A 20,742-nucleotide genomic window follows, 5' to 3' on the forward strand; every position below is an offset into this window, starting at 1 on the left:
AGAGAAGCTATCGCAATGATTTGCAATTTGTGTTTTTTATGAGAAGGTAATTGCATTAGAATGAGAATGAAAAAAATACCAGCCACTTCTCGCAATTTTAAAATATTAAATTTTAATATTAAATATTTAAATATTAAATATTAAATCTGGAGATGGGAAGGGCTGTTAACGCGCAAATAAGTGCGGCATGCAAGAATGGGACGGCCGTAGTTATGGGGGATTTCAATCTGCATATTGATTGGTCGACCCATGTTGGACGTGGGGGGCTCGAGGAAGAGTTCTTGGAATGCTGCCGGGATAGTTTCCTCGAACAGTGTGTGTTGGAGCCGACGAGGGAGCGAGCTATCTTGGATCTGGTGCTATGTAATGAGGCGGGTAGAATTAGGGACCTTGTGGTGAAGGATCCTCTTGGGGAGAGTGATCATTGTATGGTGGAGTTTCTGGTGCAGATGGAGGAGGAGAAAGTGGGTTCCCGGACACGCGTCCTTTGTTTGAATAGAGGGAAATACGGTAGGATGAGAGAAGAATTGGCGAATGTGGACTGGGAGAGCGCGTTGGAGGGAGGGTCTGTTAAGGAGCAGTGGAGGATCTTTAAGGAGATCTTTCTTGGTGCTCAACGGAAATTTATTCCGATGGTCAAAAAGGATAGTAGGAGGAGAGGTAATAAGCCGTGGATAACAAAGGAGGTGAAGGAAAGTGTTAAACTAAAAGCGGAGGAATTTAGAGTAGCTAAGAGTAGTGGGCGAGAAGAGGATTGGGAGAGGTTTAAATGTCAACAAAGATTGACAAAGAAGTTGATCAGGAAGGGTAGGAGAAACTATGAAGCTGGGCTAGCGCTTAATATAAAAAAGGATAGCAAGAGTTTTTATAAATATATAAAAAGGAAGAGGCTGGCTAGGGTGAATGTTGGTCCTTTAGAGGATGAGAAAGGGGACCTAGTGGTAGGGGATGGGGATATGGCTAAGGTATTGAATAATTTTTTTGTTTCTGTCTTCACGGAGGAGGACGTGAATAATTTGCCGGGTGTTAGCGATAGAAAGGTGGTAGGACTGGAGGGTCTTAATGACATTACTGTTACTAGAAAGGCGGTGCTCGACAGACTGGAGGGGCTGATTGTGGACAAGTCCCCAGGACCGGATGGAATGCATCCGAGGGTTCTGAAAGAAATGGCGGAGGTGATAGTGGATGCCTTGGTGGTTATTTTCCAAACGTCGCTGGATTCAGGGGAAGTGCCGGATGATTGGAAAACGGCTAATGTTACGCCGTTGTTTAAGAAGGGTGCCAGGCAAAAGGCGGGGAATTATAGGCCTGTTAGTTTAACGTCTGTTGTAGGTAAAATGTTAGAATCTGTCATCAAGGAGGAAATTGCGAGGCATCTTGAAGGGAATTGCTTGATAGAGCAGACGCAGCACGGTTTCATTAAAGGGAAGTCATGTCTGACAAATTTACTGGAGTTCTATGAGGATGTGTCTAGGGCAGTGGACAGAGGAGAGCCGGTGGATGTGGTCTTTCTAGATTTTCAGAAAGCGTTTGACAAAGTGCCTCACAAGAGGTTATTGCAGAAGGTCGAGGGACATGGAGTTGGGGGTAAGGTGTTAGCGTGGATAGAAGATTGGTTGTCAAATAGGAGGCAGAGAGTGGGGGTCAACGGGTGCTATTCGGATTGGCGGATGGTGACTAGTGGAGTGCCCCAGGGGTCGGTGCTGGGGCCTCAGCTTTTTACCATTTATATAGATGATCTGGAGGAGGGAACCGAGTGTATGGTGTCGAAATTTGCTGATGACACCAAGATTGGGGGAACGGCAAATTGTGCGGAGGGTGTGGAGAGTCTGCAGAAGGATCTAGATAGGCTGGGCGAATGGGCCAGGAAATGGCAAATGGAATTTAATGTTGGCAAGTGTGAGGTGGTCCACTTTGGTAGGAAAAATGGTAGGAAGGAGTATTACTTACGAGGCGAAAAACTGCAGCAGGCGACGGTGCAGAGGGACCTCGGGGTCCTTGTGCATGAGTCGCAAAAACCCAGCTTGCAGGTGCAGCAGGTGGTCAGGAAGGCGAATGGGATGCTGGCCTTCATAGCAAAGGGGATTGAATATAAAAGTAGGGAGGTCTTGCTGCAGCTGTATAGGGCATTGGTGAGGCCGCAGCTGGAGTACTGTGTGAATTTTTGGGCGCCGCACCTGCGCAAGGATATTTTGGCCTTGGAGGGAGTGCAGAGGAGGTTTACTAGGCTGATACCGGAGTTGAGGGGGTTGAGCTATGAGGAGAGGCTGAATAAACTGGGCTTGTACTCGTTAGAGTTTAGAAGAATGAGAGGAGATCTCATTGAGACGTATAAGATGATGAATGGGATGGATAGGATAGAGGTGGAAAGACTCTTCCCGCTCAAAAAAGACAATAGGACTAGGGGGCACAGCCTCAAGATAAAAGGGGGGCGGTTTAGAACAGAGTTGAGGAGGAACTTCTTCACTCAAAGGGTGGTGAATCTCTGGAATTCTCTGCCCGTTGAAGTGGTGGAGGCTGCCTCGCTAAATATTTTTAAGACACGGGTTGATGGGTTTTTGATGGGAGAGGGGATTAAGGGTTATGGGGAGAGGGCGGGAAAGTGGAACTGAGCAGCGACAGATCAGCCATGATCTTATTGAATGGCGGGGCAGGCTCGAAGGGCTGGATGGCCTACTCCTGCTCCTATTTCTTATGTTCTTATGTTCTTAATTTAAACATGTATTAAAAGAAAGAAAACATAAACACACAAGATTACATTTATACAGTTAACAGAAGTCCCACAAACATTTACAAAAATATTTCTATTCAGTGAAATTCAGAACAAAAAGTCCCCTTTAGGCAACAGTCGTCACAGATTTTCTCTATAAAAATTGTGTAAAGTTACCACAAATGTCCATTGTTGCTCCGGGGACGTATTTCACAGGCTTCCACCGCTTCTCCGGTTCAAACTGGAACAGCTGACAGAGAGATCTGCGGTGCAGCAACTGAAGCGGAAAGAGTCGAACTAGACCCCTCCAGAAGGCCGCTGCCCTAGACTCAACATGTACGCTCAAGTCATCAAGAGATGCGTCAATGCCAGACTCATCAACCCTGCTCACAAGACAGCCCCGAATGTCACCCAAGCACAACACAATGCCATCCGCGCTCAAGACCAACTGCAACATTGTCATCAAACCAACAGACAATTGGGGGGGGGGGCACCGTCACACTGAACAGAACAGATTACTGACAACTGAACAACTTGGAACACTACAGACAGTTACCCACAGATCTGATCAAAGAACATATCAGCCAACTCAACAGACTAATCAAAACCTTTGATCCAGACCTTCAGAGCACCCTCCGTGCTCTCATCCCATGTATTCCCCGTGCTGGAGATCTCGACTGCCTCCCGAAGATACACAAGGCCAACACATCTAGCCATTCCATCGTATCAGACAATGGGAACCTCTCTGGCTACATCAAGGTCATCCTGAAACTCATCATATAAGGAACCTCTAGCATCTATCATGACACTACAGATGTCTTACAGAAACCCACGCAGACCAGTTGAATCAGGAATACTCCTCGTCACAATGAACGTCTCAGCACTCTACATCAGCATCCCCCCATGACAATGACATTGCTGCAACAGCTTCAGTTCTCAACACTGACAACTGCCAATCTCTAGATGCAATTCTAAACTCATCCGCTTCATCCTGGACTACAATGCCTTCACCTTTAACAACCAGTTCTTCATCCAGACACATGGAATAACCATGGGAACCAAATTTGCACCTCAATATGCCAACATCTTCATGCACAAGTTCAAACGAGACCTCTTCACCACACAGGACCTTCAACTGACACAACACACTAAACACATCAATGACATTTTCTTCCTTTGGACTCACGGCAAAGAATCACTGAAACAACTACATCAGTAAGTTTCATCCCACTATCAGACTCAACGTGGACTCTCCAGAATCAAATGCATTCTTAGACACACACATCTCCATCAAAGATGGTCAACTCAGCACATCACTCTACCGCAAGCAAAGGATAACTTCATAATGTTTCACTTCTCCAGTTTCCACCTTAAATACGTCAAAGAAACCATCCCCTACGGACAAGCACTCCATATACACAGGATGAGGAAGGATGCAATAGACACCTACAGACACTGAAAGATGGCCTCATAAGAACAGGATATGGTGCATGACTCATCGATCAAAAGTTTCACTGTGGTGCGGTTTTTCACGCGCCATGATGAAAAACCGCACCAACCTCCTCAGAAGACCAACAGAGTACCCTTCGTTGTTCAGTACTTTCCCAGAGCAGAGGAACTATGACATCTTCTTCAAGGCCTTCAACATGTCGTCGATGAATACGAACATCTCGCCAAGGGCATCCCCACATCCCCACTACTTGCCTTCAAACAACCGTGCAACCCCAAACAGACCACCATTTGCAGCAAACCACTCAGCCTTCCTGAGAACAGTGACCACAATGCCACAGAAACCTGCCACAGCAACCTCTGCAAGACATGCCAAATCATCGACATGGATACCACGACCACGTGTGAAAAAACCACCCATCAGATACACAGTACATACTCATGCAACTCAGCCAACTTTGTCTACCTGATATGCTGCAGCAAAGGATGTCCTGAGGCGTGGTACATCGGTGAGACCACAAAGACACGATGACAAGGAATGAACAGACACGGTGTGACAATCACCAGGCAGGAGTGTTCCCTTTCCAGTTGGGGAACACTTCAGCAGTCGAGGACATTCAGCCTCCAATCTTTGGGAAAGCATTCTCCAAGACTCCAAGGCACACGACAATGCAGGATCACCGAGTAAAAACTGATAACCAAGTTCCGCACACATGAGGACAGCTTTAAATAGGATCTTGGATTCATGTCACACTATCTGTAACCCCCACTATTTGGCCTGGACTTGCAAAATGCTACTAACTGTCCTGCTTTGAGACAATTTACACCTCATTAACCTGTGATTATCCTTCTCTCCACTCGCATTGTCTGTACCTGTAAAGACTTGATTACCTGCTTTCCAACCGTTACCTTGCAATTGAGTCTCTGTCTATATATGCTGTGTTTGTGAAGCCACCTCTCCAAACACGTGATGAAGGAGCAGTGCTCCAAAAGCTCATGATTCCAAATAAACCTATTGGACTTTAACCTGGTGTGGTAAGATTTCTTACTGTGCCCACCCCAGTCCAATGCCAGCATCTTTATGTAATAACAAATCAAATAAATATCAAATTTTTGTAATCATCACTTTAAACAGCTTGCCTCTGGTTACACTGCATAACTATAATCAGACAAGATGCATTAACTAAAACTAAAAGTAATGAAACAACCTGAAGCCATTCATTCATACGGAGATCCCAGTCATTGAGAGAATTCCAAAGGAGCTGCTTTAGTTTCACATCAGCATGCACTTCCTCCAGCAAATCAAATTTAGATATCTCCACCTAGGTATAATAAAGGACAGATGTTAGACAGCACAATGACGATAAATCTCTAAGTTAGAGCTGATGCCACAGAAATGTTTCCTAAGCAAACAAAATTGTCAATGAATTAAATTTTTCTTCATTCCGCAAAGCCTAATAAAATCACTAACAGCAATTACTGGACTGCAACAGCGATACTGTATCCATCATTCTGCTGCAGAACAATAACTCATTATTCAATATACAGCGACTAATCATTGCTATTTTTTGAAGTCTTGGAACATTGTGACATAAACTATCTCAAAAAATATATCCAATAGTTAATGGTGTTGGATAATAGTGGAGATTGTTTTTCTTTCTGCTGATTGTGTTATGGCCAACTAGTTTTGGGATGGAACTTGAACTCAGAGCTTCTGGCTCAGAGACTGAGGTGCTATCCACTGCACCATAAGACCCATATTGGAGTTTACTTCACCAAAATTACAAATATTTAGCATTTTGCTGATTATTTTAAAGCACCATTAAAAATGTATGCATTCATGTTGGCTTTAAAGTTTATTTATAATTTATTATTGTCACAACTAGGCTTACATTAATACTGCAATGAAGTTACTGTGAAAATCCCTGAGTCGCCACACTCCAGCAGCTGTTTGGGTACACTGAGGAAGAATTTAGCTTGGCCATTCCACCTAACCAGCACGTCTTTCAAACTGTGGAAGCAAACCAAAGCGCCCGCAGGAAACCCATGCAGACACGAGAGAATGGTTTGACTCCACACAGACAGTGACCCAAGCCAGGAATCAAACACGGGTCCCTGGCGCTTTGAGACAGCAGTGCTAACCACTGTGCCACCATTACGAAAGCATAAAACTGGTGAATAATGCAGTTGATTTCAATGTTTCATTCAGAGAGGCCATGGAATCAGAGATTCATAGAGCAAGTCAGGACGGAAACAGGCCCTTCGGTCCAACCTCACCATGGTGCCCTCCCAGCTAATCCCAATTGCCCGCATTTGGTGTTTCAGATCAGTCACCCACAAGAGAAACTACCCAATTTTAGTTCACAATTAAGTACTCTTTCGTATCAGGAGCTGATATGTTACAACAGCTATTGACTGGGTAGCAACTCACATCTCCAACACGTGTCCTGACATCTAATTTATCAATACCAGAATAAAAAAACTCTACCATGTGGCTCTGTCTGACTGTAGCTTTTAATCTAATTTGTTTTAAAAGTTTTGCCCCCGGCTTTGTATAGAAAATTGTGACGGTGGCATCAATAACCTGAAGCCTTTATTCCGTTGCCTTTTAGTGTTTTTCATTGAAGTTGTTGACCATTGTTATTGCCCAGTAAAGGTTACAATCACCCAATTTTGCTCAGTAAATTTAACAATCACAAATGTCACTCAGTTAAGGTGACACCTACCACTGAAATTCAGCTAAGGCCAGTATCCATGAATGCTGATCAATGAAAGCTCCTGCCAAATGACATTACTGACTGAAGGATGTTAACAGCTGAGACTACTCCAATAGGAATAGATGGGCTCTACCTCATTATTTTACAGCAGCACACGAGCTTACTGATCTAGGTATCAACAATGCACCAACATTGGATTGTTACAATTGCAAAAATTACATTTTGCAACTGACTAGGCAATAAGTTAAGCACACAAAGGATCCAGAAGAATAACTCCAATGAGATTGGATGGTGCTCCAATTCATTTGAACATATTTATAAATTATCTACATCCAGGTCATTCAGACCTGGCTTCAAGGTCTCTTCAAAAAAAATTGAAGACAAGTTGAACAAAGTCACGGCAGCCATTGATGACTGTAACAAAATGTGGCAACGGGGCAGCACAGTAGCACAATGGTTAGCAGTGCGGCCTCACAACTCCAGGGACCTGAGTTCAATTCCCAGCTTGGGTCACTGTCTGTGCGGAGTTTGCACATTATTCCCGTGTCAGTGTGGGTTTCCTCCGGTGCTCCAGTTTCCTCCCACACTCCAAAGATATGCGAGTTAGGTTGTTTGGCCATGCTAAATTGGCCCTTAGTGTCTCAGGATGTGTAGGTTGGAGGAATTAGTGGGGCAAATGTATGGGGTGAGGGGTTTAGGGCCAGGGTGGGATTGGTGTTGGCGCAGATTTGATGGGCTGAATGGCCCCCTTCCGCACTGTAGGGATTCTATGATCAAGTACAATCAGCCAAGGGCAACACCAGCATGCTTCCATGTTAATCATATTATCCCATCCACAAGAACTCAAATCTTCCTGGGTGAAGAATGGCTGGCACATGACCAATAACCTCTGTATCTTGGGAGCAACATTAGATAGTATACTTATTTATGAGCATACATATGAATATACCAATAGATGAAATAGAAATAGCCATTCAACTGTGCTCTGTCACTCTTCAATAAGATCATGGCTGATCTGTTTGTGTTAAGTTCCACATTCCCACCTACCCCAATAATCACTGATTCCCTCCAATGGCACAGTGGTTAGCACTGCTGCCTTACAGCACCAGGGACCCGAGTTCAATTCCAGCCTTGGGACACATTCTCCCTGTGTCTATGTGGATTTCCTCTGAATTTCCTCCCACAATCCAAAGATATGCACATTAAATTGATTGGCCAAGGGAATTAGCAGGGTAAATATGTGGAGTTACAAGAATAAGGCCTGGGTGGGATTGCAGTTGGTGCAGATTCAACGGGTCGAATGGCCTCCTTCTGCACTGTAGGGATTCTATGATTTTAAGGGGAGCTAGATGGATGTCCCTTATGTTCCAACAATTGTCTATGAATACAACATTATCCTCATACTATAGCTATACTTTGAAATTGTGACCTCTCCTTGCTCTTTTAATTATAATTTGAAATTGCTACCCCTTGCCACCGATTCACTGGCTAGATGAAGTAATATTTCCTATTCAGTGAATTGAAACTTCTCATCATTTAAAAAATCTCTATTAAATCTCATTGGTGTTCTGCGTTCTGGTGTAAATAGATGGAATGCCTCATCTCTTCCCATAACAATAGTTTATCATCACTTACAATTACTGAAAATCTGTCATGAAATCACTGAAATACAACCAAAACCAATTACCTTGAAATTCTTCTGGTACGACTTATATTGAAATGCAAGTTTCTGCAATTCATCCATCACAGTTTGCATATCCTCCAGCATAGTTTTCACCTTTTCTCTGTCAGTATTGATGTCTAGAAGCTGAGGATCCTATAAAACACAATGGTAATGAAAACACATTAATAAAATGGCATGCATGTTCTATAACCAGTGAAAGAAATAACAATCACTAAGTAAAATGAATGTTGTTATATTAATTCCTGGAGTAGAGATTTGCTGGCATGCATTTTTCTTTTTGTTTCATAGTATTTCATTTCTCTTCCTCATAATATCCCTATTCCTCAGATGATTGTGACATAATTCCAGGCCTCTGCCAACAAGTCCATTGCCAGCAAATGCACGAGAACAAGACATGGTGAGGGAGGAGTTATATTCGACATTTCAGAGAGGGCGTACAAATCAGGCCATTGCAGAAAGAATTTGGGGAAGGTTGCAATCAGGAACAAAAGAGAAGAATCAATTTACATTCATGCAATTCCTTTCATAACCTTAGGATGTGGCAAACTACTCTACAGCAAATGAAAAAGAAAGCAAGGAGTTAGGAGAAGGCCATGAGAGAAGATTAAATGGATCACGGTCTGGGAGAGAGTGGGACAAGTGGGATCTGAGTGCCAATCATGTGGGCTGAGATGTGGCAGGACTGGCATGTGGCTGCATTTGGTGAGATTGCAGTCCAGGGCTACAACACAAACTAGTTTGGAGGGATGAAATATTCAAATCCTTTACATTTCATCCCACTGTACAATTGAAAGAAATGTTGAAGTGCAGAACAGGAACTGATGATGAAGATGGCAAATATTGACCTACCTGTCCTTTTGCCTTCACCACTCTGACTTCTTCATTCAGCATCTCTATGTCTTTATCCATGCAGCGACATAATTTGACAATGTTGCTTTCTCTTTCGCTGACAGCTCTGTCAATTACAGTGCGAACCGTATTTATCGAAGGTTTCAGAGTTGCAAATACAGCAAGATCCTCTGGAGGTGTACCAATCTTGTACTTGTCAATCAGCTGGTACATCATTACAACAATATTTGATTGTTCCTCCAGGACTTCAATCTAAAAAAAGTCAGCATTTGTGTTAGTCAAGTTATTAAGCCTCCTAGCATAAATTATTTGTTTGCATTGGTCAACTTGTGCTCTTGTGGACTTTTTCACAGCACGTAAGTATATCCCATGTTATGTCCCATGCTTCATGCTTTACAGTAGTTAAGCAATCCAAGTTCCCACTCTTGTGCATTCCAAATATGGAACCACGTGATGGTATTTTTCACTACCAGTGCCACAACATTGAGAATGGTTAAAAACCTAATCTGAGCCTTAGCTGAAGAATTACAAAATGTAGTAAAAACTTCCTCTTTGGCTTGTTGAAGAAGGATATGCAATAATAAAGAGGAAAAGCTAGGGTGAGGAAAGTTGAAAGTTTACCAACTTTACAATACACATTAAGAAAAACATGCAGCGTACCCTATCCTGCATCTCGTCAAGGAACAGCAAGTTATTCACATACTCCATAGTAGCAGATGGAACAATTTCGAGTTTATACTCAGCATCCTGTACTTCTTGAAGAATAGCATCTGTCTTCTTCTTAGCAAGAATTGGAAGGGTCTCATTAATTGCCTAACCAAAACAAATCAAAACGGTGTAATAAGCATTATCAGCAAGAATATTATATATCCTTCCAGTGTGTTGTAATTATTCACCTGTTGTCCAATGATAAATAATCAGATCAACATTCATTTCAGGCTTATTTAATTAAACATATACAAACATATGAATAGGAGCAAGAGTAGGCAACACATCCCTTCGAGCCTGCTCTGCCATTCAATAAGATAATGAATAAGATCTGATTGTAACTTCAATCCCAAATTCCTGTCTACTCCCAACAGCCTTTCACCTCCCCACTGATCAAGAATCTATCGAAATCCGCTTTAAAAATATTCAAAGGGTCCGCTTTTGAAGAAGAGCGTGGAAGTTAGGTTACAACAATTATGAAAATTAAAGTTCCATAATTATCAAGAATTCTGTCAAGTAAGGGAAAATGCTTATCAGCATACGAGGCTTCCATGAAGCCTGTGCTTGTGTATTCAGATCAAGCCACTAAATCTAAAACCTTGTGTTAGTTCCATAAACATTGCTTCCAGTCTTGGCCACAGGATGGAAAATAAGACAATTCCATAACAAAATACCAAAGAATATGATATGGGGACACATTATGCTAATAAATGATTAGCAGGAGACAGTTTTCCATTGGACAAGAAAGGGCAAAAAGCTATGCTATGATTGGTAAATATGGATGCAAATGAAGGATTTGAAAGTTGCTCATATTTTATTTGCTTCAACTAACTATAACTGCTAAACTGTTCGTATGAATCAATAGAACACCTTGCAATGCGTTGTGCTGCATCTTGTTCTCACATGTGCAAAAGTTATTAAAGCTTGGAAATTGAATACTCTGGGTTTAAGTATTGTTTGTACCCAAAGCCAATGACAGGTCTTGGAGGTTCCACCGGGATGGCAAACCCTTGAAGCACCACCTATGAACTCCATGAAGATTCTTTGAATACTTGTAACACACTTACATATTTCGAATGGGGTCGTGGGGGTGCGGGCAATGATTATTGAGGGCTAGGATACCTAAAACACATACACAGAAGTGTCCCGATGTCCAAGTGGATGGAGGGTAACCTTCTAATCTGTCAGCCTCTGCATCTGCCTGCCTCTGTTCTCATCTTAGGCCTGCCACAAAAGGCAGGGAACTCCAACTCAACCCATCTCTGCCATCTGATTATGAAAATGGATGGGCACTGCCAGTCAGGAGATAGTAACCCGTTTACTCCCTTAATCACTTACTTTCCCAAATATACCCCCTTACCCTTTCACCCAGCCTATCCCCTCAACTCACCTCTTCCCACTTGCCTTACATATCCTACTCTCTTACCTCCTTATCTCATCCACACTACTTGTTTCTTAGGTATAAGTAAGGATGAGGTCCTAAAAGCAGAATATCAGGAAGTTGAAAAGTAGGATTTCAAAGGTGGCGATTTCAGAATTACTACCAATGCCATGTGCTAGTCAGAACAGAAATAGTATGATAGTTCAGATGAACATATGGCTGAAGAGATGGTGCAAGAGGGAGGGCTTCAGATTCCTGGAACATTGGGACTGGTTTCAGAGATGATCACACCAGTACAAACTGGATGAATTGCACTTGGGCAGAATTGGGACTAATATACTCGGGGGATTACTTGTGAGAGTGTTTGGGGAGGGTTTAAACTACAACAACTGTTCATTCCTGTCTGGTGCAAAAATAAAATGGGAAAGATGGTCAAGCTATGGCTTACAAGGGAAATCAGATAGTATTAGATACAAGGAAAAGGTATACAAATTGGCCAAAAAAAACCAGCAGGCCTGAAGATTGGGAATTGTTTAGAATTCAGCAAAGGAGAACAAACGGATTGATTAAGAAGGAGAAAATACCCAAGAAAATTATATTGAAGCTTTATAAAAAATTGGTTGGGTGTTATCTGGAGCACTGCATCCAATTCTGTACACTACACTTTAGGAAGGATATGAAGATTTTTGAGAGGGTGCAGAAATAATTCATGGGAACAATTTAATGGGTGTGGGACTTTGATTACATGTGTATATTGGAGAGGCTGAAGTTGTTCCCCTTTGTGATGATTAGACAGAGGTATTCAAGAAAATTGAGGGGTCAAAACAGAGTGCACAGTGAGAAACTCTTTCCATTAGCAAAACGGTCAAGAACTTGAAGACACCTACTTGAGGGGGAGGGCAAAGGAAATGGCAACATGAGGAGGAATTTCTATATGCAGTGAGTAGTTAGGAAATAGAATGCAGTGCCAGAGAGTATAGTAGTGAGAGGTTAAATTGTGGCTTTCAAAGACAAATTGGCTAAGCAGCTAAAGAGAATAATTTGCAGGGCGGGACAATGGGACAAGATGAATTGTGTTTACAGAGAGAGGACATGTACAAGATGAGCCATTGCCCTCCTTCTGTGCTGTAATGATTCTAAAAAGATGACAAACTTACAAAAGCAAATTCCATTTTAGAGGTCAACACAGAAAAACGATAATGGGAATATAAAAGTAAGGATTGAATCTATGCCTTTGTAACGTGAACTGTCTACATACACTGATCCAATTATCCCCTACCTTCTCATCCAATTTTGTCCAAAAGTACGGTATATTTAGTATTGACTTTATGAGTATTTCCCTTAAGTGCTTGAAAATTCACACATAGGTCATGCATAAGCCACTCTATTAAAGTTACTATGCGTGAATGGTTATGCAAAAAAAAAATTAAAGGGGCCATGGACTTGAACAAATCTCTTACACACTCCAAAGAAAATGTTAGAGGATATATTGATCATCATGTGCCAAATTGAACAGTGCACATTGCCAGTCAATCTTTCCCCTTCTGTGAGAGTAACTCTGCTAATTGACATTTTGGGTTACATTTTGCACTGAGGACTCTACTTTATGATCTAAAAACAGTGTCTGCAGAAAACTACTGACACAGTTCGTACTTGGAGCAACTCACATCCTCAATGACCCTTGCTAGAATCACAAAGGTAGCTCTTTTACCTTATCTCTCCGATGCAGTTAGACGAGCAATTCAATGAGTGAAGGTAATGATCTCCAGTATGCTGAGTTACTGGAAATGAATTAAACAAAGCCTGGAGCTAAGAACTGGACCAGTGTAACGTGAGGTTGAAAAAAGATCAAAGCAAAGTTTATTCATTAGCCACAAACAAGCTTACATTAACACTGCAATTAGGTTACTGTGAAAATCCCCTAGTCGCCACACTCCGATGCCTGTTCGGGCACATTGAGGGAGAATTCATCATGGCCAATGCGCCTAACCAGCACGACATTGGACTGCGAGAGGAAACTGGAGCACCTGGAGAAAACCCACTCACACACTGGGAGCACGTGCAAACTCCACACAATGACCCAAGCTAAGAATTGAACCTGTGTCGCTGGCACTGTGAGGCAGCAATGCTAACCACTATGCCACTGTGCCAGCCCAAGAGTTGATCCTGCAGCCACTGAGGTCAGTACATGCAATGTGAAGCTTTCCTCAGCTTTCACATCTCCACACATATTGTCTATTGTAAAATTCTTCTCATAAATTATAAAGCAAAGATGTTTTACATCAAGAACTCTTATTCCTGGCATATTGACAATTCCAAGCCTCTCTCTCCAGCATTTTTAACATGTTGAAATTTGTACTTGAGCTGCCTCTGGGTCTATATTCTTGGAGTTTGGAAAGATGAGGGGGGATCTTATTGAAACTTACAGGACACTGCAAGGCCTGGATTGAGTGGACATAAAGAGAACGTTTCCACTAGTAGGGAAAACTAGAACCAGAGGGCTCAACCACAGGCTATAGGGACGATCCTTTAAAACAGAGATAAGGAGGAATTTCTTCAGCTAGAGATGAATCTGTGGAACTCTTTGCCGCAGAAGTCTGCGGAGGCCAGGTCATTGTGTGTCTTTAAGGCAGAGATAGATAGGTTCTTGATTAATAAGGAGATCAGGGGTTATGGGGAAAAGGCAGGAGAATGGGGATGAGAAAAATATCAGCCATGATTGAATGGCGGAGCAGACTCAATGGGCCAAGTGGCCTAATTCTGCTCCAATGTCTTATGGTCTACGTAAACTTGACATGGTAGTTATATTGCAATGCCACCACTGGTAGGAGAATGCAATTATTACATAGCAAATTTACATAAGCAGTTTTCATTATAAGTAGAGAGAAAGCATTTTCTAAATTAAAATATGCCTCTGGGGGAAACATTGAGCAGAGGCGAGGTGTAATCCCAAAGTAAATATGAAAAGCAAAAAAGAGAAAAATAACGTTAAAAAAAACAAAGTTATGGAATGATTTGTCTACCCTACACTTCGATCAAGAAACATCATTCATTAAATCATCAAGATACCTAGCTGCTAACAATTTCATAACATAAGGTACACTAGAGTCTATATCGCTATTGGTTTTAAATAATGTATGAACAAAGAACAAATGACAATACAGCACGGGAACAGGCCCTTCGGCCCTCCAAGCCTGCACCGATCATGTGTTCCTAACTAGATCATCCATTTGTATCTCTCTATTCGCAGTCTGTTCATCTGGCTAACTAAATAAGTCTTAAATGATCCTAGCGTGCCTGCTTCAACCACTTCACTTGATAGTGCATTCCAGGCCCCACCACCCTCTGTGTAAAATACGTCCCCCGCATATCCGTATTGAGCCTTGCCCCCCCAAGCCCCCTTAGCTTGAACTTGTGACCCCTTGTGTTTGTCATTTCTGACCTGGTAAAAAGCTTCCAACTGTTCACCCCATCTACGCCCTTCATAATTTTATAAACTTCTATTAGATAGCCCCTCAACTTCCATCTTTCCAGGGAGAACAAACCTAGTTTACACAATCTCACTTCATAGCTAATACCAGGCAACAAACTGGTAAACCTTTTCTGTACTCTCTCCAAAGCCTCCATGTCCTTCTGGTAGTGTGGCAACCAGAACTGGACGCAGTATTCCAGATGTGGTTTAACCAACGTTCGATATAACCAAAACATCAGATGCCAACTTTTATACTCTATGCCAATAAAGACAAGCATGCCATATCCTTCTTCACCACTTATTCCACCTGTGCTGCCACCTTTAAGGATCTGTGGACTTGCACACCCAGATCCCTCTGTGTGTCTATTTTCCTGATGGTTCTGCCATTTACTGTATTGCTCCTCCCTGCATTAGATCTACCAAAATGCATCACTTCGCAATTATCTGGATTAAATTCCATCTGCCATTTCTCTACCCAATTTTCCAGCCTATCTATATCCTGCTGTATTCGCTGACAATGTTCACCATTATCCGCAACTCCAACAATCTTTGTGTCATCTGCAAACTTACTAATCAGACCAGCTACATCTTCCAAATCATTTAGGTATATCACAAACAGCAGAGGTCCCAGTACAGAGCCCTGCGAAACACCACTAGTCACAGACCTCCAATCAGAAAAAGACCCCTCCACGGCGACCCTCTGTCTTCTATGGCCAAGCCAGTTCTGTAGCCATTTGGCTAGTTCACCTTTGATCCCATGAGATTTAATCTTTTGCATCTGTCTGCCATGAGGGACATTGTCAAATGCTTTACTAAAATTCACGTAGATGACATCTATGGCCCTTCCTTCGTCAATCATTTTGTCACCTCCTGAAAAATCCCTACCAAATTTGTGAGGCATGACGTCTCTTATACAAAACCATGTTGTCTATCACTAATGAGATTATTCATTTCTAGATGTATACAGATCTTATCTCTAAGAATCTTCTCCAACAATTTCCCTATCATGGACATCAAGCTTACTGGCCTATAATTAGTCAGGTTATCCTTGCTACCCTTCTTAAATAACAGGACCACATTTGCTATCCTCCAATCCTCCGGGACCTCACCTGTGTTCAATGAAGAAACAAAGATTTCTGTTAGAGGCCCATTAGTTTCACCTCTTGTCTCCCTCAATAATCCAGGACAGATGCCATCTGGCCCTGGGGATTTGTCTACCTTAATGCTTCCTAAAACACCTAACATTTCCTGCCTTGTAATTGCGGTTTGTTCTAAGGGGTCCACACATCCCTCTGAGACACTATCAATCAACGTGTCCCTCTCCTTTGTGAATACTGATACAAAGTATTCATTTAGGATCTCACCTACTTCCTTGGGTTCGAAACATAATTCCCCTCCCTTGTTCTTGAGGTCCAACTCTTTCTCTGACAACCCTCTTGTTCCTAACGTATGTATAAAATGCCTTGGGATTCTCTTTAATCCTGTCTGCCAAGGACATTTCATGACCCCTTCATGTCCTTCTAACTCCCCGTTTGCGTTCTTTTCTACTCTCTCTGTATTCCTCCATTGCTTCATCTGTTTTTAGCTGCCCGGACCTTATGTATGCCTCTTTTTTTTGATTAGACACACAATTTCCCTGGTTATCCATGACCTTCAAATCCTACCTTTCCTGTTCTCCCTTTATTCAGGCATATGCCTGTCTTGTACTCCTATCAACTGCTCCTTAAAAGATTCCCACATGCCAGATGTGGATTTACCCTCAAACAGCCTCTCCCAATCAAACAGCCACCAAATCCTGTCTAATCCGGCTGTAGTTAGCTTTCCCCTTACCATAGAACAACACTCATCTTTTCCATGACCATCCAAAAGTTTACTGAATTGTGGTCATTGTTCGCCACATGTTTCCCCCACTGAAACTTTGATGACCTGACCGGGCTTACACCGCAGTACTAGGTCCAGTATAGCTCCCTCTCTAGTTGGACTATTAATATTTTGTTCCAAAGAACCTTCATGGACACATTTTATAAATTCCTCCCCATCCAGACCCCCACCCCTAAGGGATTTCTAATCTATATGAGGGAAATTAAAGTCTCCCACTACAACAACCCCTTTTTTTACACCTGTCCAGATTCTCCTTATGTATCCATCCCTCAACTTCCTGTGGGCTGTTGGGAGGCCTGTAGTATACCTCTAGCATTGACTGCACCCTTCCTGTATCTGAGCTCTATCCACAGTGTCTTGTTACATGATCCTTCCAAATTGTCCATCCTCTTAACCACTGTAACATGCTCCTCCAACTCTTCTAGCCCCTCGTCTGTCTTGCCTAAAACACTTATACCTTGGAATATTCAGTTGCCAGTCCTGTCCTTCTTTTAACCAAGTTTCTGTCATTGCAACCACATCTAAGTTCCACGCATGCATTAAGACTCTAAGTTCATCTGTTTCGCCCATTACGCTCCTTACATTGAAGTAGATGCATGTCAGACCTCCAGACCCATTGAGTTCATCTTCCCCCAGATTGCTCTTCCTCTTAGGTACCCAGTCTTGTTTTGGTCCCATGCTCGTCCCCAGTCTCTATGCTTGCTGACCTATTGTTCCCATCCACATCCTCCTGTCACATTAGTTTAAACCCACCCGAACCACACTAGCAAACCTCCCAGCCAGGATATTGGTGCCCCTCCAGTTCAGGTGTAACCCATCCTTCTTGTATAGGTCCCATTCTCCCTGGAAGACTTCCCAGTTATTCATGAATCTGAAACACTCTCTCCTGCACCAATTCTTTAGCTGTGTGTTCAGCTGCACAATCTCCCTGTTCTTAGCCTCACTAGCACGTGGCACGGGGAGAAATCCAGAGATTACTACTCTACAGGTCTTGCTTTTTAGCCTTCTACCTAACTCCCTGAATTGGTCTTATAGGACATCCCTGCTCTTTCTGCCCATGTCATTTGTACCAATGTGGACAATGACGTCTGTCTGATTACATTCCCTTTTTAGGATGCGTTTTACCCACTCGGAGACATCCACGACCCTGGCACCAATATGTTATATGACAAACAAGAAAAAGAATTTTTAATAAATTAACAATGTTTACCTCCAGACAGCGCAGAGGTGAAGGTATTAGCAACTTCTTGAGAGTTGTGTTATCTACCATCAGCAGTCCTAAGTTTTTCGTCTGCTTAATACTGACTGTATCACTGTGTTGTTGGTGATATTTCTCCAGCCAGTTTATAAAGAAATAAATATCTGTATGAAAGGAAACACCAGATTTAACATTTTGTCACTTACCAACAAATTTTACACTTTTAGATTTGATGCTAATGCTCTTGTTTTAAAACAAATACAATGTTAAATTAAGGCAATATTTCCTGATATCAACCATGAACTCAAATCCCATGCACAGATTAAAGTACCAGCAGTTAACGGAAGGAAAGGAAAATAATTAACATCAAAGCCTTTGGAATACGCAGAGGACATTTGCCAGAATAATGGCAGGAAGAGATTTCAGTTTTGTGCATTGATGTAGGTAGCTTGGATTTCCAATTTCAGCTCTGAAATTTTAAATTGACCTTAATAGTCTTTTGGGGCAGAGTGTTCCAGATTTCCACTATCTTTTATGTGAATAAGTGGATCCAGGTGTTACCCCTGAATGGGCTGACTCTTTTTTAAGTTATGGCCTCTGGTCTGGGAGGAAGTCTTGCCTCCAAGAGCTGCCAGCCATTCAACGTCATGGGGAAGTCCTTGGAAACTCTCTTGTTGGAAATGATCATTGTCTGTCTTTTGGGTAGCATGAACATTACTTGCCACTTATCAGCCTAAGCCTGTGTGTTGTCCAAGAACTCTTGCCACAATGAGTTGCATTTTCCAAGGAGATCCTTCTGTCATTAATGGCATTTTCCTAACTGTGGCCTCTTCCAATTTAAGATGGCAACACTAACCCTCCACTGATGAGGCTACAGGGCGAAGGAGAGGGCACCTCCCTGGTAAGGCAACTCAAAGTCAAGGTTATATTTGGTTTTAAATTGTGCCAGAGCCAAGCAGTCAGTGATCAAGGTGGAAGGCCTTCCACCAGTGGCATCATAATCACATGGGCAATCATTGATGTCAGGACCTTCAGGCAGTATGAGGCAGCCCGAAAGAAGGATCGTCCAGAAACTTGCTGAAGGATCATTAGCATTTACCTAGCGATCTCCCCACCATGGTAGGGCCTTTCCCAATTCTCATAAAGTGTGAAGGGCAGGAGTTGTTCTTTAATTTGCACAAATGGCCACTTAGCTTCCACCACTAGCAATATGCTACTGTGGTGTCCCTCCCAACACCGAGCATCCTCCCCCACCTCCGAGCCAATCTTCAAAGGACTGGCAACATTCAGCCTTATGTCGTGGGGTTGACGTGATTGGACTTGATAACAACAACTATATTCCTTTGTCTTAGATATAACTCCAGCCAATAGCGAGAAATGCCTCTGGTTCTCATTAGCCTCAAATTTATGAGGATCACTGGTGCTGCAGTCAGTTATATGCTGCCTTTATGCCTTAATACAATGCCACTAAGGAAAACAACAGCACATTGAGCAATTTGTTTGACAGTTCAACAGAAAACCTTACTCCTTCCTCAAGCACTGATCCAAATTTCATAATTCAATAGAGGTATACATATTTAAAGTAAAGATATCACATGGATATATTACCAAGGTGAGTGTTTAATTGTCATGCAGCACTGTAGCCCAATGTTAAATAAAACTAGATCAAGTTACTTTTGTACCAAAATTTTCCAAAATAGTTGCAAACTGACAAACATACCATGGTCCTGTTTCTTGATAGCCTCCAAATCAAGGCTTTCATTTTCCAGAAAATTTTGCCGAAACGTTTCAAACATTTCTGCGAATACAACTGCTGCATGGAATCCTGATTCAAGAGAATCCTAAAAAGGAAAAGCATTGGAAAATAGTTAGAAGCAAGTTACAATAAAACAAAGTAGGGAGGACACAAAAAAATTATTCACCTTCAGTAAAAGCAATTTACACTGATTGTATAACTGGTCTCCATTTTAATCCCCAGCACTTGCAAGAAAGCAGACAGCAGGATGGTTCAAACGGAGTTGGGGCTTAACTATTCCTTTCTTGCTCAATCCATTGAGCATAACTTTAAATTGCAGGCAGCAAGGACATCCACCCCAAGCCAGCATGTCCGCTTTAAATGCACAAAAATGGGATCAGTCAAACCCATTCTATGATTTTTAGGCCAAACCCTAACTTGTCAGGGAAAGGAGCGAGGGCAGAAGAGGTCAAGTATGTTAAGTCTTTTTTTCTCTAGTTGGCCAACATAAAGCAGCAGTGCTGCAAGAAACAATGAGCCACCCTTAGCCCCAGGCCCTGCCCTCTCTCCCAATCAGTATTTTCCTGGCTGAGGCATACCTGATCATTGGGATGGTTTATGGCAGGTCCCTGGCAGAGGTCTCCTGTATGTCAAATCTCTTTCCCTGCCTGATGACCATTCATTAATTCTTGGTGTGTTTGGATGAAAGTGTAATCTTTCACACGGATATGAAACCCAGGACATAAAATTTCATCAGGTCTCAATCTCTGTCGAAGCCTGATGACTGCCTATCCCTTGCATTGATCCCACTCCATGTTAATATCAAGGTTATTATACCCACCATAGATTAAAAATATTACAAAACCATGATTGTCATGTGGAATGACGTTGTAAACGGGTTCATTAAGGTTTTCTCATTTTTCATTTCTGACCAAATTATTGCTGCGCTCCACAACAT

The 20,742-nt window shown here is 42.3% G+C and overlaps 1 protein-coding gene across 1 annotated transcript in view; it reads right to left on the reverse strand.

The window, feature by feature from the left end:
- The window catches only part of dnah6 (dynein, axonemal, heavy chain 6), a 300,004-nt gene that overhangs the window by 236,821 nt on the left and 42,441 nt on the right, over positions 1-20,742 (reverse strand). The window contains exons 12-17 of the mRNA XM_080188484.1: positions 19,770-19,890; positions 18,062-18,213; positions 10,070-10,222; positions 9,410-9,661; positions 8,564-8,692; positions 5,368-5,481 (exon numbers count right to left, since the gene is read on the reverse strand). Coding sequence (XP_080044610.1) covers positions 5,368-5,481; positions 8,564-8,692; positions 9,410-9,661; positions 10,070-10,222; positions 18,062-18,213; positions 19,770-19,890 — 921 coding nt within the window. The remainder of the gene's footprint in view (positions 1-5,367; positions 5,482-8,563; positions 8,693-9,409; positions 9,662-10,069; positions 10,223-18,061; positions 18,214-19,769; positions 19,891-20,742) is intronic.

Source organism: Carcharhinus amblyrhynchos, chromosome 5 (assembly GCF_965287045.1).
Source record: "Carcharhinus amblyrhynchos chromosome 5, sCarAmb.v2.hapA, whole genome shotgun sequence".
NCBI classification, from domain to species: Eukaryota; Metazoa; Chordata; class Chondrichthyes; order Carcharhiniformes; family Carcharhinidae; genus Carcharhinus; species Carcharhinus amblyrhynchos.